At 44.1% G+C, this 26,672-nt stretch overlaps 1 protein-coding gene across 5 annotated transcripts in view; it reads left to right on the top strand.

Moving 5' to 3' along the window:
• Positions 1-26,672, top strand: part of BRDT (bromodomain testis associated) — a 95,133-nt gene that overhangs the window by 49,357 nt on the left and 19,104 nt on the right. For all 5 annotated transcript variants that reach the window (XM_083157111.1, XM_083157110.1, XM_083157107.1 and 2 more), the window contains 4 exons: positions 1,750-1,796; positions 12,613-12,772; positions 16,417-16,529; positions 19,131-19,173. In XM_083157111.1, coding sequence (XP_083013237.1) covers positions 1,750-1,796; positions 12,613-12,772; positions 16,417-16,529; positions 19,131-19,173 — 363 coding nt within the window. The remainder of the gene's footprint in view (positions 1-1,749; positions 1,797-12,612; positions 12,773-16,416; positions 16,530-19,130; positions 19,174-26,672) is intronic.

Below are 26,672 nucleotides of genomic sequence, written 5' to 3'. Positions count from 1 at the left end.
CACGATACTGAATTATTGTTTTATTTATTTATGCACCTACGATATAGAGGTCAAAGCTTGAATTGTAATGTAGTATTTCTTAATACACTGCGCGTCCGCCCATGCTGTGCCCATAGTATGCTGCTATCTTTAATCCTTGCACTGCTAAACTAGGGGGATTTATGGCTTTGGTGATTAGCTGTCACTTTGGCAATGTTGGTGGCTACGAGGTGCAAAACTTTGGCTGTCCTGACCAGATGAAATTACACATGTACACTGGGTTAGATGAGATAGCCTGGGGTTAAAGTCTTTGGGCCTAATTCAGACCTGATTGCAGTGCTGCGAATTCCTCCGTGCGATGAAATCTGCCTACATTTCATTGCAGGCTTCTCGCAAATTAAGAGGAAGCTGCCATTTCTGGGCAGTAAATTGACATTTTCTGGGAGTGTTGGGGAAAACACAGGCGTGCCCAAGTGTTTTCAGCGAGGGTCTTTGACATTAGCTCCGGCCTCGGTCAAGCTGAGTCGCAGCCGGTAAGTAAAGGCCCCCATCTACTAGGGCCAAGGTATTGTATGCAGTACCCCGCCATCTCCCCCGGCGGCTCCTGGGGGGCTGGATTGCATACCATACATTGTATGTGGTCCTTTTTGCATACAATGTATCGATTGTGATCCTAGCAGGGGCTACGGCCTGCGACAAATATTCATGGCTGCCCATAAGATCTGCGATACACGGCACACTGGAACGTTGCAGCAATGCATCGTAATCACATAAAAATTGGCCATATCGCACTAATTTATGGGGGGGGGGGGGGTACCTTTAGTCCAGGGATACTGAGAGACTGCACACAATGGGAAAGTCATTTGATGGTGAGTGTGCTGCAAATGGATATGCAGCTTTTCACTAGGGTGGGACATTTTTGCTACCCATTCGCAGGTTTGCCAAGTATGGAATTACACTCTGGCGGGGTGGCAGCTAACTATTCTCACAGTGATCACACGGCGCTGCTATTTCATAGCCGTGTGATCTGGTCTCTATTGGGTCCTTTGTGCGAGAATGCCCATACTTTTTAAAGCGGCAATCACAAGGCAAAACCTGGCTGGTTTTGCTTTGTAAATGGTTGCCGCTTTAAAGATATACACCTCCAGATTCTTGCAGGCTGTTACACTTGGCCCACTGTGCTTGTGTTCTGGAAGATTACTAATGCACTGTAATGTAATAACCTGCACAATCTAGGTATTGGAGTGTTTTGGGTAAGTCTGCATTTTAAAGCTGTAATACTTTAAAAGGCAAAACCAGGCTACTCGTTAGGATTGTCAATCACTGCATCTCCGACTATTACATTTCCCTCTAATGGTCAAAAAATATAAGCAAATGTGATTGAAGTGTTCACTTGTCAGGAGGATGTGGTCAGTGTTGCCTGTGTGTTGAAGCATTAACACTCTGTGAAAGTCAATACTGTCTTCTTATTTAAGAACATGGCACAAAATGTATGGATTTGACAGATGTAATATTGTGGGAGTTGCTCAGTCATTAAATGACATCTCTGAAACAGTCCATTTAAAAACTTGAATCAATGAGGAGTAAAGATTCTTGTTTTGTATTCATGGCATTCTGGGAGGAAACCACAGATCAATACATACATGGAATATACTCTTGTTACAGCATAATGATTTTTATTGATATAAATATTATGGAGATGACAAAATGTCATGAAAATCCAGATGTCCTTCTAGCACACAAGTAATACGTTTCCTCTTCTTTTTTCAGAAACCCCATGCTCAAACAAGAACGTTCCTCTTGTAATGCAAAACCAGGTAAATTCTACTCCTCAGATGCCTGCAAACATGTCCTTTGATTAATAAACCTTTTTCATAATGTGTGCTGTATTTACATCTAGTTATTTTATTGGTAAATACAATTAGATTCATACAAAAATATTAATGGGGGGGGGGGGGGTTGGGCCTGGCATCCGTGGAGACAGGACATGCAGTCATTGAGCTTCTGCTCCAGCTCCTTAGCTCCTTTTGGTGCCCACCTACAGCCATCCTAGGGCTACTATAGTTGCAGCCCAGGCAGTGAGTACTACCCGTCTGTTGCATCTGAGAGACCCATCCATGCGGATTTCTGACCTCTGAGATCAGGCTCCAGCCACATTGCCCATACTTCATGAGGTGGTTGGAGACTACCTCTCCTCTGTTGGCTTTCCAAAGTTAGCAGAGGATGATCTGTCCTCACTCGAACAACCATTTATGATAGAGGAATTAGAAGGGGCACGATCGGCTACGTCGACTGGAAAAAGCACAGGCTCAGATGAGTTATTAGAAAACTTATCATGCTTCTCTTTTGTCCATATTCTTGAAGGTGTGCAATGCAGTTTCTGATACTTTGGGTTTTCCCCCCCAAACTGTAAAAGCCCATTTTACAATAATCCCCAAGGAGGACAAGGATCCCACCCATTGTGCTACTTATAGGCCTATCTCTCTATTGATTATTGATGTAAAATGGTATGCCAAATTACTGTCAAACCGGTTAAGTTCCCTTCTCCCGGATCTGTTACATGATGATCAAGTGTGATTTGTCAAAGGACGAGAAGCCAAAGACCATATTAACCTTGTTCATCATGTCAAGGGATCGAACCAGCATGGTGTTTTTTATTTATTTTTTTATCCACAGATGTGAAGACCTTTGATAGGGTTGATTGGTTGTTTATGGAAGGTTTTCTCCATTGTATGTTTTTGGGATCTCACTGCCTCAATCGCATAATTGCTTTATATCGATCCCCCTCCGCAAGAGTCCGGATTATTGGAGCTCTCTCAGACCCTTTTATGATACAAAAAGGAATGAATCTTCACAGTGCTATTTCCAGGATGTTCCCAATTCTCCTATCTAAGGGGAGATATTTTCATCCAAGGTGTCCAACCATGAGGGGATAAAAGAAAATCCTTAGGTTAAAGGTAAAGGACAGTAATTCTCCAATCACCACAATAGGACCTTGTAAGACTCACATGGGGCCAGATTCTCTAAGCTTCAAAAGTGATCAAATGGAGAGTGATAAACAGCCAGCCAATCAGCTCCTGTGTGACATTTTTCGGTACTTATGTAATATCTGGGCTCCCGTTTTTCTTATGACACCGCGTACCCTCGCGGGGCTCGCTGCGCTCGCCACGCTTCGGGCACGGTGGCTCGCTGCGCTCGCCACACTATATAAAATCAACTCCATGCGTAATTGGATAGTAGGGGTATGAAAAAATGGGGTGCATTTAACATTGGAGCCCAGATAATACATAAGTACCCATTTTTCATACACAGTCTGTGACCTGGCAGGTAGGAGCTGATTGGCTGGCTGTTTATCACTCTCCATTTTATCACTTTTGAGGCTTAGAGAATCTGGCCCCTAGTCTTACTAGAAGATGTTCACATAACGGTTTCGGTACTTGTTTCCTAGCACGGCCACAACGATCTTAATCGTGGTCATCGGGGGTAAAATCGCGGGCATCGCGGCCGCTAAAAAAATCGGGTGCGATGGGCCAGACACGATGCCCGCGATTTTCCCATAGAGAACAATGTTAAATGGCTCAATTTACCCGCGATGACCACGATTTCCCATAGGAAACAATGTGAAATGGCTCAATTTAGCCAAATTATCATAGGAACAATAGTAAATGGGCCAAAAACACCCTTGAACATTGAAATGTCCCCCCAAAAGTAGTTGACGCCACCCCGCCATCAACGTGAACCCGAAGCGTGGCGAGCGCAGCGAGGCCGCGAGGGGCGGCGGTACGCGTCCTCCGACCTTTTTCATGCCCTACTATCCACTAGGGCGTGGAGTGAGAATAGAATAGTGTGGCGAGCCACCGAGCCCGAAGCGTGGCGAGCGGACGCGGATACCTTCACAGTTATACGCGTCCCCTTGCGGGCTTCCCAGGTGTCCATGGCGACGCGGACACCTGGGAAGCCCGCGAAGGGACGCGTTTACCTGTGAAGGTATCCGCGTCCCCTCGCTTCGGGCTCGGTGGCTCGCTGCGCTCGCCACACTATTCTATTCTCACTCCACGCCCTAGTGGATAGTAGGGCATGAAAAGGTCGGAGGACGCGTACCGCCGCCCCTCGCGGGCTCGCTGCGCTCGCCACGCTTCGGGTTCACGTTGATGGCGGGGTGGCGTCAACTACTTTTGGGGGGACATTCCACTGCTCTGTGGGTTTTTTTGGGGTTTCTGGCCCATTTACCATTGTTCCCTATGCTGATTTGGGTAAATTGATCCATTTAACATTGTTTCCTATGGGAAATCGTGGTCATCGCGGGTAAATTGAGGCATTTAACATTGTTCCCTATGGGGAAATCGGGGGCATCGCGTCTGGACCATTTAAGCATTTTTAGGTGCACACGACGCGACCGACCCGATTTTTCACTGTTTTCAATGCCTTTCAATGGAAAAATCGGGGGCATCGCGTCGGTCGCGTCGCAGGCCACTAAAATTTACCCCCGATGGCCGCGATTGTGGCCGTGCTAGGAAACAAGTACCACGGTTTCTTTATAAATATTCTGCATATAAGACCACATGAACAGAAACTCACCTAGGGATCAGTCCCTATTTTCATCAAAAGAAGAAATAAACCTTTCAATGAAAATAGGGACTGTTCCCTAGGTGAGTTTCTGTTCATGTGATCTTATATGCAGAATGTTTATAAAGAAACCGTTATGTGAACGTCATCTAAGACTAGGTGAGTCTTACAAGGTCCTATTGTGGTGATTGGAGAATTACTGTCCTTTAACTTTAACCTAAGGATTCTCTTTTATCCCCCCCCCATGGTTGGAGACCTTGGATGAAAATATCTCCCCTTAGAAAGGAGAATTGTGCACATCCTGGAAATTGCGCTGTGGAGATTCATTCCTTTTAGCACCACTTGTAATTTCAGGTTTGGTATCCCATTTATGTATCTTCTAGCTGCAATTTCTGTATGAGCGCAGGTCGCTATATCAAATTTTTGTTGTCCTTTTATGATACACAACGGCATAAGTCAGCGCTGCTGCCTACCACCGGTCATTTTTGTTTTGTGTATGGAACCTTTGGCAAGGGCAATAAGGGCCAATGGAGATATTAGAGGTGTACTAGTGGGAGATCATGCGTATATCTGAACCTGTGATTACCGTCTCTGCTCTTATGCACAAATTTCACAGATTTAGTGCCTGATTCTGGATCACTTGCAAAAGAAAACTCTTTCTTTAATGGACAAAACCCAATGTGCACTGCAGGTTGGCCAGATGTAACATGTGCAGAGTTAGATTTGGGGGAGTTATTTTGGTTCTGTGCAGGGTAAATACTGGCTGCTTTTTTTTTTACATTGCAGTTTAGATTTCAGTTTGAAGTACAAACCCAACCAATCTAACTCTCTGCACATGTTACATTAGCCCCTCCTGTAGTGCAGATGATTTTGTCCATTAAAAGAGTTTGCTTTTGCAAGTGAACCAGAATCAGGCCCTTAGTCTGGTTTCTAATTTTAAAATTCATTATACAAAATCAGCTGCTCTTAATATCTGTACCCCTGGAAACATTGTGGGAGATCTCAAGGATTCCTTCCAGTTCCTTTGGCATCCCTCTCATATCAAATATTTGGGAGTACGGTTCTCTCCAAACTTTAACCCTTCGTTGCATGATTTGTTTTATTTTTAAAATATTTTCATGCTTCTTGTGTATTGTACGGACAATGAAAAATAATGAAGAAAATCACAGGCAAAAGAATAAAAGATTTATTTTGAAAAAAAAAACCGCTCTGTAGCAAATAGTCCACAACATGAAACGGTTGATTGTCTAAATTTCAAATGTTTTATAGTTAGATGTTTGGGTATGTAGCAAATTTGCAGCAGTATGCAACAAAGTGTTAACACTTTTCAAGCTTAATTTCTTCTAATATGATTCAAGGCATACTTTCAAAAGTGTGGATTGGTAGGTCTAACACTATAAAAATAATATTCTACCCAAAGTCATTTATCTTTTACAGACTTTGGCTATTTTGATCCTGGTCTCCTATTTTAGGATACTACAGGGTTTGGCAGGGCGCTTTATGTGGAGAGCTGGTAGAGCTGGACTCTCCCAGACAATTCTAAAGTCACACTAGAGGAGGCCTACAGCTTCCTCATTTTTTTTAAGCTACTACAATGCACTTCAGATGGCCAGAACAATTGAGATGTCCAGACTCCCAGCCACTAAACAATGGACGCACAGCAGTGTAAGTCATGCCACTAATTTACCTCCCTCCATCTTCCCCCTGGATCATTAAATTACTTCACATCACACATTAGGACTACTATTAAATGCTGGCAGAAATTTTGAAAATGTGCTTTATTTATCCATGGAATCTCAATTATGTTTAGAAAAAAACACACCAAGACACCTGGGGTCTGTTATTTATCAATTTTGTCTAGAGACCCTATCTACTAATTTAACTTATTTTGTTAAACCATGGCAGTCCCAATTGGCAAGATGAACACTGGCCTTAAATATTTCAATATATATTTGCCAGTCCATCTTCAATCTTTCAGATCTTGGAATCTCAATACAAAATCTTATCCAGATGGTATAGATACCCAGTGCACCTACACCAAATGTTTCCAACTATCTCTGACCTCTGTTGGCGATGTAAGGAGAACAGTTAGGAGATTATCTATGTTAAATACTGGTCTCTATCTGCCAAATACTCCAGAATTCTGGCTGCTTAATTATATAGATATACCCATCTCTAAGTTCAAAGAATCACTACTCAGAAATTTGAACGCTGCAAGAGCAACTATACCATGCTTTTGGCAATCCTCAACTCTTCCCCCTATCTCTTGGTGGTTCCAAAGCATAGACTGTTATATGCTCATGGAAGACCTCACATCATATAAATCGACTGCTGTTTTCAACACTACATGGTACACATGGTTGAGTTTTAAGGAAAGTACTGACTACTGTATATTACTTATGCTACCATGATCCCCCTGCAACTGTTCCATAAACCTAAAAGACTCTCACCTGGTCGTTCGTTCTTTCCGTTTTTTCTAGACTATTTCTTACAGTTGGAGTCACGCTCATCCACTAGGCGAGTGTTTTGGCACGCCACTTTTGTAGTGCACTGAGGGGCGTTGAGGCACGCCATACAATATGCATGTAATACACATTTCCACCACTGGGTGATAATGCTCCACTAATCCAGCAGCGGATAGATGTACAGTACAGATGAAGCCGCACCATTTGCCGAGAATGGGACGCACTTGCGTATAAAACACTCGCGCATCTCATTCTCGGTGAACAGCACTGCAGCTTCATCGGTACAGTACAATACAAGCTCTGTTAAATGGGCCCATGTAATGTACAGCGGTCAGGTAGGCAATTTGGGGAGCATAATCCAGCAAAACGGTTAACTACGGGGTCATTTGAGGTTGTCTATATTTTAACTAAATTAAGCTTATTTTAAACTTTCAAAAGCCTAATTAGTCATTAGTGTCCATGGAGATACTGAAGCAGGTCTTGACATCTGTACCTTAAAATAAGGCTTTTACCTATTATCTCTCACCCTCAGGGGATTGCATGCAAAAACCTGAGTTTACTCTTAACTGCTTCACTGCAAGTTTGTACTTGGAGGGGGCTCACAGACTTTTAAACAACAGGCCCATACAGTCATAAAATGTCCCTGAAAAGCACATTCGTGAATATTTGTCGCCTACACAGCCGCACACATTAAACAGACATATGATCAGACATCCTATTATTCCACCTACGGTATGCTAAATTTACTAAAGCTGTTTCATCATAATCTACTTTAGATTATAGCCGCTGTGTTTGAAGATGATCTGTTCCCTGTAAAAGTCTGTGCTGTAAAGATGCTAAACAGAGTAAATTATGGGGGTGGTAAGGAGGAAGAAAAGTGGGAAAACCCCTTTAATGTCATAGTGGCCATGATGCATCTCTGACGCAGATGGTTTCTTCATACACAGTATAAAATTACAAAAACAGGTTATAAAAATAGATCTATCGTAAAAGAAAATTCAGCAGTTATCTCTTTGAAGCTCCTGATGAAGCTGGGAGACCTTTCCCAGAGAAACACGTAGAGCCTAAAAACTCATCACACCCTTGACACCAGCCATACTCCTGAGGATTACAATAAAAAAGTTACACTGGATACGGGACTTATCTCTACCTGGTCATCTACTATATCACCAATATACAGGATTGGACAAGCAGCATTCACTTCTGCATCCAGGTCTTCCGGACAATCAAAAACACATGGTGCAGATGAAGACTCCATATTATTAATCAATAATAGTGGTTCTTGGTATATTAATTGGCCAAGAAATATTTGCCCACCAACCAACTTCATGGTGACCTCATTTCTGATGGGTCCCTAATACTACGTTTGAATCTGGGGCGCAGAACTCCCAAAATGCCGGAATAAGTCAGTAACCCCAGGGCAGCACACAAGTGAAAAACTAAGGTACAGTATAAGTGTATTTATAAGAAAGAAGCAGAAGCTAGAGGTTAAAAGTGTAGTGCTAGAAAGTATAATATTAGTGGAAAATAGTGCTAAATAAATGTTAGGGTGTGCCACCCTGAAAGCCACACCAACCCAAGGGGAGCCGCGCCCCAAATCCATCCCCAAGACTAGTAATTGGTGCCAATTTTAGGTCTTGCCTTCATTGTGCCTTCAGTTTGCAGTCTGTGGCTACCAGGCACCAAACTGGTAAACTAATGTTCAGATCAGGCGGGCGGGGTGCTACTCTAAGTTGAGAGTCCCAACCGTCAGGTGTACACAGCATTAGCTTATGGGGGGGATCTCTTAGAATGCACACCCTATATACATGAGGTGCTATCATGCGGGGACTTGTAGTTCTGCAAGAAAAACACATGATGCAGATGCACACTCCATATTATCAATAATAGAGGCTCTTGATCTATTCATTGCCGGACAATCAACCAGAACTCATCTGCCATTACTACACTTCATCTCTGGATACCAGCCACCTGGTAATATTGCTGCTTATATTGGAGACTTCCCTCCCAATTGTGTTGATTCATGCTGGATATAGGAGTAATTTAAGAGTGTCGCAAGGGTATTCATTCATCATATACCCACCCAATAATATTTCATATGTCCATTTTTAATATGTATGTTCTTATTGTTTTATTACATTTTTTCATTTGAAAGAAACCACCTTTCTTCAAATTATTTGAGAAACTACTGTAAGCCATTGCTGGTTACCGCTCTTGTTTATCTATTTGAAGGGAGAATTGATGAAGGATCTGCGTGCTTCTGATGCACGTAGCTGCCTATGGGAATGTGCAGGGAGGGCCAGTTCCCAGATAGCCCTTATATATGGTATGACTTGAAAGTGTAGGGCAATACTTCTGGAATCATGATGGGAATTAAATGGGAAAAAAAAGGGGTGAAAAGAAAGAAAAGAGTATATTTCTCTTCCCTTTGTTTCTCCTGGCTTCTCTGGTTCCCGTGGCTTTGCCTCAATGAATCTTGTTGTCACGATCCGTACAAAACAAGAGGAGGATATATACTGTAGAATAGTCTAGTTTCATATACATATAATATACAAATTTCTGGTGTTAACCTAGAACTGGATGTACCAGTCAGTACTCCACAAAGAGCTTCAAATGAGGGCTTACCCCAACCTCTTAATTGGGAGTGACTATCCCTTTCTTTCAACTGCTGCTCACAGCAAAGCCCACTCATACCAAAGCGCCCTACCCCTTGATATCTTGATATCAATCCAACACTTACCCCAACCTCACTTCTATAGGAAATTATGAAACATATAATGGTATCTTTCAGGGGGCCTCAAAATGATTTGTGTGTACCCCACTCACTTCTATAGACAGTAATTGAAGCTTATTAACGTATCTTTTTCCAGAGTGTACTGGTACTCACGTCGTCAGGTATGTTACGCTTAGAAAGGTATATTTTCCTTATGTCAAGATGAAGCCAATGTCTCAATAAAAGGAGTTTTATTCATACAGATAATAAAAAAATAAAAACAAACTGGAAAAGGTCCTACATTCTAAGTGCTAGTGTCAAGATAAGGAAACAGTCTATGTATGGGTACACCACACCATGTTGCAATGTATAAAAAGAAAAACTTGCATAGACATGTCCGTATAAATCATTTAAATAAAATTAGGACACCGTGGCCTCGGGTTGCCCTATCTTTCAGCGCTATCTTCATGCCACTAGACTCAGCCAACTTATCGCCTGGCACTCCCCGAGAAATTACAAATGATGGGTGGACCGAGAAAGCTACTAAATTGGTACCTCCCCGATCCCAAATCTGCCCTGGCTCCCTCGTATATACTGCCCTCAACCCACCCATCACCGTCCACAATTCCCTCCAAACGTGGGGCACTCTTAATAGAAAAATCAAATTGACTACACATTCATCCCCTCACCCCTCTTTGGAACATTTATTTTGCTCCTGGCCTCTCAACAATGGCAGCATCTTCATGGACATCGGCCAGCATCACGAGACTCCATCACATATCGGGTTTATCCGCACCTAAAACGTTTACCGATCTGCCAAGGGAAACACAATATACCTGACACCCTACACTACCAATACCTCCAATTACGCCACCCCAAATCCCTTCACCATTTGAAAGACTCTGTATTTACCGACCTAACGACACCAGCCCTCATACTTAGAGCCCCACGAGCAAGCCTGGGAGATGCACTTAGATGACGAAGAATGGGTTGCGATTTGATCTGCTATATCCAAATGCTCTATAAGCGTTGCTATAAGGGAAAACTCATACACAATTTACACTAGATGGTACCTAGTCCCTGAACGGTTGCATCACATGTATCCAGACTCTTCTAACCTATGCTGGAGAAATTGTGGTCAACCAGGAACATTTTACCACACCTGGTGGACCTGCCCGGTAATTCAGTCACATTGGGACATGGTGCGCTCCCTCCTTTCACAAATACTCACCCCCTCCACGCCTCCAACACCTGCCAGTTTCCTTCTATGTGCCCCTCTCGATTATGCTCCTACTGAAGCCAATAAACTTTTCTTACATTTAACATGCTCTGCTAAATACCAGATTGCCAGGATTTGGAAAGTACCTTCAGCTCCGAGTCACCAAGAACTCCTAAATAGAATCTTGTCTATAGCAAATATGGAATCTCTCACTAGCCTCCAGAACAACCTCGTTAAAAAATTCCACTCCGCATGGGCTCCGTGGTACTCATTCCATAACATCCCTCTCCCTGGCCTTAAGTAACTCCCACCTTTTAACTGTACCTATACACTTCCCTCCCATCCGCAACCCCATCCCAACAGCCCAGGCTCGTCCTCCATAACACACCATCACCTCCCCTTTCCCCCTCAGTAGAAATGACTGACTTGTCAACATAATTCTACCTACCTTACGTTATATTACCTCGCATTGTCTTCAAGTTACAACCTATACCTGTCATAACTGTTCTAGCCTGAATGTTACATGTTACAGTTGTTGATCTTGCTATCTTACAACTCACATTCATGTTTGTCTTGTTATTTATATTATGGTTGTATTTTTTGCTCAACCAAATAAAATACTGGAGAAAAAAAAATTGGAAAATCTCATGAAGTTTGCTGTTTTTTTTTAATTCTTATACAATATTTTGACTGGAGAAACAGAAAAAAAACAATGTATGCTTAAATATGGCCCATATTTAAAGTCAGTGGTGAGTATAAGGAACACTGGACCTGGTTCAGACCTGGAAATGTGGACACGGGAATAAAACATTTGCAATACTTCCCCATTGAATGGTTCGCCCCCTGTTCGCAGCCTCTGACTTCTAGTCTATACTTGGTGATGTGATGGCGGTGGGGAGAAGGATGCCGTTGCTGACATCAGCAGCCCTTAATCCCAACGGCCGGGCAATGCCTGGGAAAGTTGGATCACACTCATGAAGTAACTCGTTGAAAAATTTTTCCTCTATGCTACATACTGTATTTGACTTATAAAGTGAATCAGCTGCTACACTTGTACAATATGAGCAGGAATAGGTCCAGTTAGGACATTGTGAAACACCAATTAAAGGGAGAGCTTGGTTCCACGTACTGATGTGTTTTGTCCTTCACCTAGACTTTAATAAAACACGTTGTGGGAACTTCTGTCTCATCACGGAACTTCAGTTAGAACTGTATATATACTGTAACTAATGCATACAACTCTGTGAGACCCATATTTGCTTACATTCCATTGTGGCTCATGCACTGCACCAAAATATGCTGTATTACTTGTACATGAGGGGGGGGGGGGGGATCTTGCGTGTACATGAGACAGGAGTTGTTGCTGTATTACAGAAGTCATAAATGTGTGTTTTACAAACCACACACCTGGCTAAGGGTGTATTTGACGTATGCTGCACCCCGAGAAGGTGGTTATCTATTTTAACTGGTGTAAGACAATATTACAGTACGTATAAAAGAAATTGAAGCTTCTTTAGAAATGGAGCTTGCACCTGTGTTTTGGGGAGTAATTGCTGCCCACTCTTGTTGTTGGAAAAGCTGGGAATGCACATAACATTTAGTTGTGTTGGGTTTATGTTTTCTTTCTTTATAGTATGCTTTTTTGTCCCTTTTTTTTAATGTCCTTTTAGTTAACTTACACTGCAGTATCCAGAGAGTCTAAAGTTGCTGATCCTTCAGTTTCAAATGGCATGCCGTGTTCTTCACAAGTCCCATCGGGCAGCCATCCGTGTAAATCCTCATTTCACGATGCAGATGAATTTCCAGATGGTATTCTGCTATCACCATTAGGTAAGGAATAGATTATGCAAGCAATACATTGAAAGTGTCATGCTCTCTAGATAAAACGTATACTTTTGGATTGCTATAGGTAAACTATATATAGGTGGATGATTTCCCATGCTTTACTACTGTATGTGTGTGTGTATATGTGTAAAGGTCCCCATACACGCTCCGTTGTGGGCGTACGTTTTGTACTTTAATAGTACACATCGCCTCGCATGCTTTGTGCATGCAATGCGATGAAAAGCTAGTACAAAAAGTATGTGCAGCACATACTTTTTGTACTGTGCGATGAGATGCGTGGGAGCTCGCATCTCAAAGTACAAAACGGAGCCGCCGCATCGCAGCGTGTATGGGCTCCTTAAGACCAAGCTGCTTCAGTGCCTTATTCTCAAAATAGACAATGGAAGAGTTGGGGGCACTTAATAAATAGTCAAAATTGGATAGTAAATTAGTTAAAATTGCACAGTGTTAAGCCTGCATGTGATACTGATGCACGGCCTCCCTAAATCAGTATCGCATAGCAAAATAGACTATTTCTAGGTATATAGTGTATTTGGCCATAGGACAAATAGCACAAAGTCAAAATTGGCTATGAGCCAGAATCGCATCGGACGGTGTAATGGTTAGCATTACTGCCTCCAGCACTGAGGTCATGGGTTTGATTCCCACCATGGCCCTTACTGTGCAGAGTTCGTATATTCTCCACGTACTTGCGTGGGTTTCCTCTGGGGGTACTTGTTTCCTAGCACGGCCACACCGATCATGATCGTGGGCATCGTTAGTAAAAATCGTGGGCATCGCGGGCATCACATGCACTAAAAAAATCGGGTGCGATGGTACCGACGCGATGCCCGCGATTTACCATGGGGAACAATGTTAAATGCCTCAATTTACCCAAATCATCATAGGGAACAATGGTAAATGGTCCAGAACCCCCCCCAAAACACCCCTGAACAGTGAAATGGCCCCCCAAAATTAGTTTACGCCACCCCACGATCAACGTGAACCCGAAGCATGGCGAGCGCGGCGGTACGCGTCCTCCGACCTTTTCATACCCCCACTATCCACATCGGCGTGGAGTTGAGAATAGAATAGTGTGGCGAGCGCACCGAGCCCGAAGCGGGGCGAGCGCAGCAAGCCCCGCCAGGGGACGCGGATACCCGTGAAGCCTGCGAAGGGACGCGTTTACCTGTGATGGTATCCGCGTCCCCTCGCGGGGCTCGCCACGCTATTCTATTCTCAACTCCACACTGACGTGGATAGTGGGGGTATGAAAAGGTCGGAGGACGCGTACCGCCGCCTCTCGCGGGCTTGCTGCGCTCGCCACGCTTCGGGTTCACGTTGATCGTGGGGTGGCGTAAACTAATTTTGGGGGGCCATTTCACTGTTCAGGGGTGTTTTGGGGGGTTTCTGGCCCATTTACCATTGTTCCCTATGATGATTTGGGTAAATTGAGGCATTTAACATTGTTCCCTATGGGAAAACGGGGGCATCGCGTCTGGACCATTTAAGCCTATGGGAAATCGGGGGCATCGCGTCTGGACCATTTAAGCCTTTTTTAGCCGCCTGCGATGCGACCGACCCGATTTTGACTTTCTTCAATGCATTTCAATGGGAAATCGGGGGCATCGCGTCGGTCGCGTCGCAGACCACTAAAAATTACACCCGATGCCCGCGATTGTGGCCGTGCTAGGAAACAAGTACCCCTCTGGGTACTCCGATTTCCTCCCACAATCCAAAAATATACTGGCAGGTTAAGTGGCTCCCAACAAAATTAACCCTACAATGTCTGTGTGTGCGTGTACATGTGGTAGGGAATATAGATGGTAAGCTCCATCGGGGCAGGAACTGATGTGAATGTTCATATATTCTACGTAAAGCACTACGGAATATTGTGTGCGCTAAATAAATAATGGGAAAAAAGTAGTGTACTCGCCTTTTATGATGCTTCAAGTAAAATGTATTGTGTATAGATATATAGAAAGATCAATAGATTATATATGAACAGATGTTATTAAGAGGCTCTATAGTAACCATCAATAATAAACAGTGGTGTTTTAGTTCATGGATTGGTCATGTATTTAAGCCTTCTATTTAAACCATGTGGACACATTCCATGTTGCACCCCAAATCCAGGAATTGTACACACTCACAGGAGTCATCCCCATAATCAACATTTTTTTTTTTCAAAGAACCGAAAAGCTGATCATAGGTCATATCCCATGTCCTTTTTCTAATATTGGTGATAGCACAGTGTATATGTATAGATAGATTACAGTATGTGTATAGATATACTGTAGATGCATTCACAATACTGGCGCAGGAATTCTGAGTGCAAGGATGCCAAATGTAAGGGTAAAGGGAAATACACACTGAGATTTTGGCAGGAGATTTTGACTAGAATCTTCTAGAAGGTTAGACAAAATCTCCCAGTATTTGTTCTGCTTTTATTCCAATTCTGCCCTGTACACAAGGTGAGATGTTGGCTAATGGCCATCTTTGACTAAGCAATTTTGACAAAATTGCTTCGTCAAAATCCCTTGTGCATCTAGTCAAAATTGCTTAGTTAAAATAGTCTATTAGCCAATATCTCACTGTGTGTACACAGCTTGTGTTAAGACCCATACACATGGGGCGACCAGTCTTTTAGCTCAGCGACGTGCTGCAGCATGAGCATTCAAACGCACATCGCGGTGCACCCGCTCTGCACACTGCGATTTTTTTTGTGCTGAGAGGGGCTTTGCTGATTTTTATAATGGGCAACGTCCTGCGATTGAGGGAAAGCCAGTGCAAGCACTGGCTTTCCCTGCGGGCGATACGATGCATGGGACCGTGCATTGGCATCACTGCAGGGCATACATACAGAGTGATCCGTGCTCCTTTTCAAATCGATATAGTCATATCGTTTCGAAAAGTGGCTGAAATTGACCCATGTGTATGCCCCTTTGGGCACTTAGGAGGGTTATGTATAGGCTATGGTGGTTTGGGAAAGATAAGTCTACTTACCTGAACCCTGTCAGGATTTTTTCCTTTGAGATGGCGGCATTGGCATTCTGGCTGTCAGAATCCCCATTGCTTGGTTACCTATCTGTATGCCTGGCAGTCTAAACCTAACTTGTGTCGACCCCTCCTTCGCTGGCCTAACTCTCGCATTCCCCACATACTTGCATTCGGCATCTACTGGCAGTAGTTTGGTTGCCGTGTCTGCATTGTGAATGCAGCCTCTCCACCACCAGGATGCTGAGCACACATCTATATTCCTTTTCTAAAAAAAAAAGTGTATTGGTAAATGTTGGTTTCCTCCATAGCTCTGTTTTCCCTATCATCTATTTATTATTTTCAAATAGACTTCTATCAATCATCTGAGGTGTTATAAGGTGGTGTATTTCTCTTATCTAATGGGTAGACATAAGGAGGATATATGGGGTATAACAGGGGCGGCAGGTGCTGATCTAGTAAAGGTCAGAAAAAGTGACTGCGAGCAGGCAAAGGAGTGCTAGAAACAACCCACTTAAATTTGTGTAGGGATAACGTATGTTACAGGGATAATATTTTGGGGCATAGTTTCCCTTTTTAAGTGTTTAATTGTTGGTTCCACTTGCTGTTGCCTTATCAACTTATATGTATATATGTGTTTTTTGTATTTATAGGTATAAGTGAGGTATTGTCACCTATCCAGAGTCCTCTACTTGAAACGTTTCCTTCTAACAAGCAGCATATACCAAAGTCCTGTGTAACTGGTACAGACAGCGCTATATTAGAGGTAACACTGGTGTTTGGATTAAGGGCAAAAAAAGTGTGAACTGTTACTTTGTTTACTTCTTTATTAAGCAGCTTACATATGTGTTTATGATCCTTAATGGGCTTATTTAATTGCTAGCAAAATAGGTATTAAATAGGTCTGCCCAAAATCTGCCAGCTTGCTTTGTTCTAAGTTAATAGTATTACCCTCATATAAGTACTTTTTATGACCGCTTGCTAATAACTAGTGAAGGAGAACCAGACTACAAAAGAGACAAGGACACCATTACAATAGATTGTCTTGGAACCACTTCTGGATGTTTACTGTAATAGCATAAAGATGCATTGCACATAATGGCATCACTTTTAAATTGAAAAAGCAAATGCGAACAGAAATGAAGGACAAAAACGGCTCTGTGAAACCAAAACAATGGATCTGTGCAGCTGGCACAGCTCCTGGAACCCTCTCCACTCTTATGTCGCAAGCTGTACTGTGAAATGTAGTTTTAGTTTCCTTAAGGTGCCCGCACACGGTGCGATGCGCACTGTGCATTTTGGACTAGATCACATTGAATGTGATATGTTGCAGCACCATGCTTTTTCAACTTGCAGTGATGCAATCTAGTTCAAAAAGTACATGCTGCACATACTTTTTGGACTTCGCAATGTGATGTGCGTGGGAGCATGCATCGCAATTTAAAATACCCCCGTGTGTGGGCACCTTAAGTAAGAGTGGGCTGAAGCCTCTTCTGGTCCTATGCTGCTTTTGATGGAGATAATATAAAAGACAGTAATAAATGTTTGCCAGATATTTATGCAGCGCTAGCAATAAGTGTAGGGTGTGAGCTGTTGTTAAATTAGGGCGATTTACATGCAATTTGGGCACTTTTCATGCGATTGCGGTGATCAATAACATGAAAGTGCACAAATTGCATGTGACTGACAGCAGGTCCGACGTGTGGTTCCGTGCACATCGCATCGGATCCTGCAAATCGCACACACTGCATCAGCAATCTGCTCAATTGGTACTGAGCAGGGCAGGCTTGGCTGGGATCACATGTGATATATCGCATGCAAGCCTCCCACCCAGGTGGCTCAAGGTCAGATTGGAGGCGACTTCTCTGAGGGGAGAAGGCTAAGTGTATGGCCAGCTTTAGATGCCTATTCTGATCATTTCTTTACGACAAGGAAAGTTTGCAACTTTGTATCTTGATTGTATGGAAATGTGTTGCCTTGCAACATTTTGTGGCCAGAAAATCAGAAACCATATAGATCTATGGCTGCTGAAGGGGTCTGGGTGGGTCTTTCCCTTTGGGCCACTGATAAATGGTGTGTTGTGCCTCTGTTTTGACTCTGAACCATCACGAGTCCGTTGGGGAGTTTTTTACTTACAGCATCATGCAAGCACTCGGTTTTTAATTTGGAGCTTTTTGGAATTTCAGATTGTGGGTACTCAACCTGTATTGCACTTTTTGGAACGACCTCTATACAAATTGTTGCACCTCTAGCCACTTTCCTGGAGTCACTGACGGAGACAATGTACAGTTTTTTTTTTCCAACTGAAATCCAACAATTTCAGAGAAAGTGACGCACATTCCGCACGGTGGTATCTATGTCCGGGATACGGTCGGTTGGTCGATCTAAATATGGTTGACACCACTAGGTCGACATACTGCAAGGTTGACAGGGGTCTAGGTCTACATGGGACAAGGTCGACACAAGCATTAGGTCGACATGGGGGGACCACGGCTGCAGTGGAAGAAATCAGGTTTGGCAAAAAGATCTGTACCCCGTTTAATTGATACGGAAGACAGTTGAATAAGGAGGTGTGAACTTTGATTTATCCTATTCCATATCATCCCGTGTGTCCGGTGAACATTTAATATCGCATACTTTTGCAGCCTGGATAAGACTGATTCTCTATGATACTTGTTTGATGGTTTTCCTTTTTTAGTTTTTTTAAAGCTACAATTTTTATTGCAATTTATTGGATGAAATTCCTCAAATAAATCATTTTAGATACCCACTTGTATCAGAATATAATCCATCAGATCTAAGCGCCTGTTACGCAATCCTCCACACCCCCATCCCTAAGATCAGTTTGGTACACACCTTTTTTTTATATGTATTCTACTTCTTAAAGCTATATTGAGCATTTGAACGCACAGATTTGAATCAACCTCTTTAAAAGACAGAGGTTGATTCAATTACCTGCAACTTGCAAGCCATGCATGTACTGCATGGTTTTACTAAATCCTTGTTCCATTAAAATGTATTACATTTGCAGTGCAATAAATAACACTGGACAACTCCCACATGCTGGTGTAACTACTTTTCAGATTTTTTGGTATGTTTTTATATATACTGTAGTTGCTCACTAATGCTATTCCTCTCTGACACCAGCAAATGGCATTTAGGAAGTGCCAACAGCTTGCCAAGGTCAGGTAAGAATGCCGATGGATCTGCCTAGATCATTGCCACGATGTATGAGAGGGTTGGAAAAACACATTTTTAAAGTATTGTAGTACTGATCATGTGTGTGGGATGACTATTACCCTATAAGCCATAAGTGGTTTTATATGAATCTATCTGTCATTAATCCTTTTTTTGTTTTGTTTTTAAGACTGCAAACAAAGAGGAGACCGATGTGAGAAAAGAAACATCGGGTAATTTCTTGTTTCATCCTGAAAAAGATGTTGAATTTAAAAAATATAGTTGCATATTCCTAAACCTGACTGTAAGTACTGTACATATTTTTTTTTTATAAATTCTTTATTTTCAAAGATTTTCAGAAAGTTTTCCATCTCTCAATAACAGAAACAGTATATGTCACATTATCGAGGGAGACATATTAGTGCAACATCATAACGTAGCAACAACACACGTGGATGAGAGTCTTTACATCACAAAAACAAGTATATAGCAAAAACACCCTCTTCTACACAGTCATGACATTTAAATATGTAAATAGTCTTGAATATTAACAACGAAATATGCAAAAAAAAGGTATAAAGACCAGGAAGAAAGAAAAGAAGGAAGAAAAGAAGGGAAGAGAGGGGGGGGGGGGTCGAAGTCTGCAGTGTGGTGTCTGTATCTTCTGACTGGCTTTCAGGTGGGTCTTGGGAATATACAGCCCAGTAGATGACCAGAATGTGCTCAAGTCTCATCTAGCGAGGTGGATGTTCCTGGGCTTCTAGGTATCAGATTTTTATATGATGGAGTCAATTTGAATTCTATCCAGGCATCCCACATATGTGCATATGTAGAAAATTTCTCAGGGGTGGAATAATATATATCATCCATTGCCATGTAAAAGTCCATTCGCTGGCACCATTCCCACATTGTAGGGGGGGTATTCGAGCGCCAGTGGACCGGGAGCACAGCTCTAGCCGCATTGTTTATGTGTCTGAGTAACGATTTCTTGTATTTGGAAATGGGTATGTCTGAGTGCGACAAGAGCCAAAAGTCCGGGCCTGATGGGATAGGATGGCCCACAATTTCAACGGCCAGTTTCCTTACATTATCCCAAAATGGTAGGATTAACCGGCAGTCCCACCAAATATGAATCAGAGTACCCTTTTCCTGTCCGCATCTCCAGCACATAGGGGACACACCCCTACAGAATTTATGTAAGATAGTTGGGCAGCGGTACCATCTAGTCAGTAGTTTATATTGGGTCTCAACTACTTCTAGGCTAGCCGAGCAAGCGCTAGTGGCCTGGAAAACATTGTCCCAATTAATTGTGATATTTTTGGAGGTAAAATCTTTCTCCCAGGCTTCCTGGTATGTCGGCTTAGGGGGCATTAGAGCAGATAGTAGAAGCTGATAGATGTTAGAAATCACGTGTGTGGGGGGCTGTTGTTGGGAACACATCTTCTCAAACGGTGTAAGCACCCTACCCAGTACGTGAAGACCCCCTAGCGATTTGATGAAGTGTCGAGTTTGGAGGTAAAACCAATAATCCGACTTGTTCAGGCCCGTATTTTCTGCTAGCGTCTCGAAAGGTATATATTCCCCAGAGGAAATTAGATGGTGTATTCTGGTGATCCCGGCAGACGTCCAAGGTGACGTCTGTCCCGAGGAACCAGGGGGGAACCCAGGGTTACGGACAATAGGTGTCATTGGGGATATTATGGATGAGAGTTTTCGTTTCACTCTTAGGTTTGTCCACATTTTTAATGTTGGGCCTACTAGCGGGTGATCCACTCTTCCCAGTACTGAACACCATGGTATGTATTTGAGGTGCATCCCGGTAGAGTCAGATTCTATAATCACCCACTGCTTTTCTGTTGATTCTCGTGACCACTCCATGACCCTGCTCAGCAGGGATGCTTGGTAGTATGCCGAGATCAAAGGGAGTTGTCTACCGCCTTGCATCTTGTTCCTAAATAGAGTCTGGTGTTTGAATCTCGGCCTCCTTCCCCCCCAAACAAAATCCCGGACAATATTATGTAGCGTAGAGAGGAATTTCGGGGGGAGAGTTATCGGTAGGGTCTGGAATAAATAAAGGATTCTGGGGAGTATGTTCATTTTGATCACGTTTATGCGACCCAACCAGGTAAGTTTCATTGGAAGCCATTTAGCAAGGTCGCCGCGTATTTTATGTAATATGGGGCTGAAATTTAGGGAGAATATTTTACTTAGGTTATTGGAAATCTGTACCCCCAGGTATTGCAAGTGAGTCGGTGCCATTTGAATGGAAAGGAGGCCGACAGGGCAGATATAGTCTCCTCCGAGGCAGTCACATTTAGGGCAGTGGATTTAGAATAGTTAATCTTGAAGTTTGATAGTCTATTAAATCGGTTAAATTCTTGCATGAGATTCGGGAGAGAGACCCTCGGGTTCGTGATGACGGCCAGGAGGTCGTCTGCAAAAAGTGCCAGACGGTACTCATGCTTTCCCACCCGTATACCGGAGATATCTGGATTAGCCCTTATAGCTCGTGCCAGAGCTTCCATGCACAGAACAAATATAAGTGGGGAGAGGGGGCAACCCTGCCGGGTTCCGTTCTTAATGTGAATTGCATTGGATAGGATTCCATTCACCCTCACCTGAGCTGAAGGGGCCCCGTACAGTGCTAGAATTTTATTCAAAAAACCCACCCCCAGGCCCAATCGTTTCAGGATACCCTCCATAAAGTCCCAGTCAATCCTATCAAATGCCTTTTCCGCATCAGTTGAGAGGAGGACCATTGGGGTCTTAGTGGAGGTAACATGAGAGATTAGGTCAATTATCTTAATTGTGTTGTCCCTCGCCTCCCTTCCCGGTACAAAGCCTACTTGATCTGAGTGGATCAGGGTCGGAAGCAGCGGTTTGAGCCTGCTAGCTATCAGCTTAGCATAGAGTTTAACATCTACATTTAGGAGGGAGATGGGTCTGTAGCTAGCCGGCAAACAAGGGTCCTTCCCCTCTTTGGGAATAACAGTAATATGAGCAGTAAGCGTTTGACCTGAGAACTGCGTTGTAGCTGACACTGCGTTACAGGCTCGCAGCAGCAAGGGGATTAAACGGTCTTGGAATGTTTTGTAATACGTGATAGGGAAACCGTCGGGCCCTGGGCTCTTCCCATTGGGGGAGGTCTTAATAGCTTCCATTAATTCCGCTTCCGTAAAGGGGGTATCCAGAGCCGATGTCACTGCCTCAGGGAGAGTTGGAAAGTTTATAGATTCCAGAAATTGGTGAATTGCTAAAGTGTGTTCTCTTTGAGCCAACTCCGGACGTGTCTGAGTGAGATTGTATAATTCAGAATAGTATCTAGAGAAAATGTCTGCAATTTCAGTGTTGGTTGAGCACATGGCCCCGGAGGAATCTTTCATTTTCTCTATATATGTCTGAGATCTCTGTGCTCTGAGGGCTCTAGCCAGTGTCCTGCCCGGCTTACCCCCCCATCTATAGTGAGTGTGTCTACAACGTCTGTATGCTCTTTTAACTCCATCATCTAGCAGGGTGTTGAGTGCGGCTCTAGCAGCCTGCAGCTGTACCAGCGTATCAGGGACTCTGTTATCCTTGTGTGTCACCTCCAGAAGTCTTACCTTGGATAAAAGGGCCTCTCTACATTCCGTTTTTTGTTTTTTAAGGAAGGATCCGAGCTTAATACCCTGGCCTCTAATCACACACTTATGGGCTTCCCATATTGTGAGGGGGGAGACGTCAGGTGTCACATTGGAGGCTATATATTCGTCTATTCTTTGCAGAAGCTGGGATTTACAGTATGAGTCCGTGAGCAATTGCTCGTTAAGCCTCCAATGCCAGACCCGAGGTGCAGGGTGTTTCATACGTATAGTTAGGGTAATGGGGGCGTGATCTGAGCCAGTAGTCTGACCAATAGAAGCTGCCCTCAGAAGCTCTAAATGGGAGTGGTTTATACAAAAATAATCGATGCGGGAATATGTTTTGTGGGGAGGAGAATAAAATGTGTAATCCCTCTCCGCTGGATGTAACAGCCTCCATGTGTCCATTAATTGAAAGTCATGGAGAATTGACCGAAATCGTCTTGCCTCCTTGAGAGAGGTACGGGGGGCCCCTGCTGATGTGTCTAGTACAGGTTCTAAAGCCCAATTGAAGTCCCCACCCACTATCAGTACCCCCTCAATAAGTTCCTCTATAGCTTCCAGGGCAGAACGAAGGAATCGGGTCTGGCCCTGATTGGGTAAATACAAGTTGACGAAGATATATCGTTGGGAAGCTATGGTTGCCTTCACAAGAAGGCCCCTACCGTCTCCTATTGGGGTCTTTTGAATGTTAGTAAGTTGTAGATGTTTGGAGAACATTATAGCAACCCCTCTAGCCTTAGCCTTCGAATAGTTGTTAAAATATCCCATCGGGTAATATCTGGAGGATAAGCGTGGCGCCGCTTCCTGTTTGAAGTGGGTTTCCTGTAGAAACGCAACATCCACCCTGTCTACATGTAATGTGTGGAGTAGGCGGGATCGCTTCTCAGGTATATTAAGACCCTTAACGTTATTTGAAAATAACCTCAAGTCAGCCATTTTGAGTTACATTCTCATAAGTCTTGAACATAAAAAGACTCTGCAGACCTTCCCCCCAGAAGTATAGGAAAAAAGGAAAAACATATAGGAAGAGTAGAGAAAAAGATATTAAGAACAGCTTCTGAAGAGACACAGAAGCAACAGCAAATATATATCTTAAGTTGACAGCATATGTAAGCACGTGGTGGACATTCTGCTCGAGAAGCCATGGAAAACCGAAGGGCACCATGGTCAACATATTTACAGCAGAATAGGGGGAAGTAAGGGGTAGGGGTAATCCGCGACACCATTTAACAGTCCCTACTAACAGAGGGACTAACTCAACTATTGGTAAACTTGTCCAAATATGGGAATCAAACGACCCGCAAAATGCGGAGTTAGACGTTTAGGTAAACAGAATCATAAGAGTATGAATAGAACAAAGACCATACCTAACCGTCCCATAATTAAGGGGCAAAGTCTAATGACTGTATCTCTCGGGATTGGGCAGGTTATGAAGCAGTATTGCCAACAATAGGTACCCTTATATATCTATAAATTAAGATTTGTATAACAATCAGTTTACCTAGGAAGTGATGGCCCTATGGTTCTTGAAATTTGAAGAGGGCTAACCGCAATAAACACATTACCTAGGGAGTCTAGTTAAGGCAAGTAAGAAGCAATATCTATACATTACTCAGTCTCATCATTAAGTAATTGCATCAGCTTCACCCAACATGGCATTCCGACCTCTACGCCCGGACTTGCGAATCTTCTGCCAGCCTTCTGATCGAGGTACTGAAATAGCCGACGTGGATGGGAGATCCAGGGGACTGAGCCAGTTAGGAAGGGATAGTGACGGCAGCTTCAGGGTGGCGCAAAAAGCTGGGACGTCCTCCAAGCTGCTAACCCCAAGAGACATCCCCTCGTGGATGACCTGGATGCTGAGGGGAAATCCCCACCAGAACTTGATATCCTTCTTACGAAGCTCTTCGGTGAGAGGACGCAGCATACGTCGCTGCTGTAATGTATGCCACGAGAGGTCTTGAAAGACTTGCACCGGTGTGCCGTTAAATTGAATCTCTGAGGCTCGTCGTGCCCTTTGTAATATCTTCTCCTTAACAGTAAAGTAGTGAAGGCGACATATAATGTCTCTAGGGCGTTCCGAGGGCAGTCCCCTAGGTCGCAGAGCTCTGTGAGCTCGGTCAAACTGGATCGAGTCGTTCGGGTCTGCCTCCAATAGCTCATTAAATATTTTGGTGAGAGCATCGATTATGCCATCTTGTGGGACATCTTCTGGAACGCCCCTGACCCTGAGGTTGTTACGACGCCCCCTGTTGTCCAGATCATCAAGCCTCCTCTGCATATCCGCCATAATTTGCGTCTGTCGTTGAAGTGTTGTCTCGATTCCTGAAAGCTTGGTTTCGGTCGAATCCCCTCGTTCCTCCAGGGCCACCACCCGGTCCCCCACTTGATTGAGATCTGCTTGAATAGCCTCCACCCGTTTTTGAATAATGTCCTGCAGCCTCTTCTCTGAGTTTAGCATATCTTCTCTGGTGGGGAGAGAGCGTAGGTGGTTCAAGATTTCTGTGATCTCTGAGTTCCCTGATTGGGACTGGGAAGGAAGGGATGGGGATCGAGGTTCGGGAGTGCGCGAACCGTCTGAACACTCGGAGGCCATTGGGGACGGTGTAGGGTCCAGGATGGGCGTCTGGGAGGACGAGGGAGCACCAAAGAGATTTTGAAAGGCGACGGTTTTAGTGGGCTTGGCAGGGGTAGCCTTTGCTGGTTTAGTCGATCGGCGTTTTGTCATAAGGCAGGTGACAGTCAGATTACCATTTATTGTTTGTTGGTGGTGGACTGGCTCATAGAAAGTGAGGTGTCACGGATCACAACTCCCCATCACAGCATGTTTGTGGTCAATTAGCTCTCATCTCGTTCCGGCAGTACACGCTGCCCGGCGCTGGGCAGTTACTTCACATAACTCAGAGATACGGTTCCTTGTGTTGAATCTGTTATAGTATAGGTATCAGGCCTTAATGTCAGCCGCAGTAGCCTCAGTCGGTCACAAGGGGGAGCACCAGGATCAGGGATGGAGGGCAAGGGAGCTTGCAGTGAGCTCAGGCCAGGAGATATCTTAGTGCTGCAGGCAAACAATATTTAGTGAAGTGTGCTATAAGCACCGTGAAGCTCAAGCACAGTCTCCAATAAGTAGTTTGTGGCCAGTGTAGATAGCAAGCTCTGTCTGATGGGCCTGGCACAATGTGTTTGAAGCAGGGTCCTTGGGGCATGTATTGTTAATAGGACCTGGGAGGGCACTGCAGCCAATTCCACTTCCCAGGTGTCAGACCCCCAATGTGTCCCCAGAGCACACAGGACAGAGGCCAGGGATAGCAAGGGTGGCAGTTAGTATAAAGTGAAGCTGGCAGTCATATAGTTTGAGCCTGCAAGGATTCCAATGTGGCCGCCTCCGTTGGGTGGTCAGTCAATGCAGGGTTCACAGCCAGCGCCCCACCTAATATGGCTGCCGCTGCTTTGTGGTGGCTGCTGGGCTCGGTGGACGGCACCGGGGGTACTCACCACCCCAGGAGTGCGCTGAGGGAGCTGGGAGGTCCCTCCAGCTTGCTCAGGGAGACACAGTCCCGGAGCCTCACACCCGGCCAGGCACTGTGTAGCGGCCGGGGTCTTCCAATGTACTGTACATATTTGATTGACTTAAATGTTTTACTGGAAAAAAAAAGAATCCTCCTTAATGGATTAGCATTGGTTTTCAGAGCAAGCAAAAATATGCAAAGAAAAAATGAATGGAATTGAGGATGGATTCAGAGATCTACGCCTGGGGTAGCCAACCCTAGTCCTCGAGAGCTACCAACAGTGCATGTTTTGCAGGTCTCCTCACAGAATCACAAGTGAGCTAATTAGCTCCATCTGTGGATCTTTTAAAATGTGTCAGTGATTAATGAGTGCAGCTGTGCAGCAGCTAGGTTGTCTGGAAAATGTGAACTGTTGGTAGCTCTCGAGGGCTAGGGTTGGCTACCACTGATCTACGCTAACCCGATGGTTAGCGCACATCTCCAATGTTGTGAGAACTGCGCTTGTGCAGCCCTGCACCTGCGAGTCCACTTGCAGATAAACATGCTGCAGTGTTTGGGGAAGGTGGGGGGGTCTGGCAATATTTCTGGAGACGGGGGCGTTAC

The sequence above is a fragment of the Crinia signifera genome, chromosome 8, assembly GCF_055691185.1.
Source record: "Crinia signifera chromosome 8, ASM5569118v1, whole genome shotgun sequence".
NCBI lineage: Eukaryota > Metazoa > Chordata > Amphibia > Anura > Myobatrachidae > Crinia > Crinia signifera.
The sequence above is the reverse complement of the archived record's forward strand: the minus strand, read 5'-3'. Positions and strand labels throughout refer to the sequence as shown.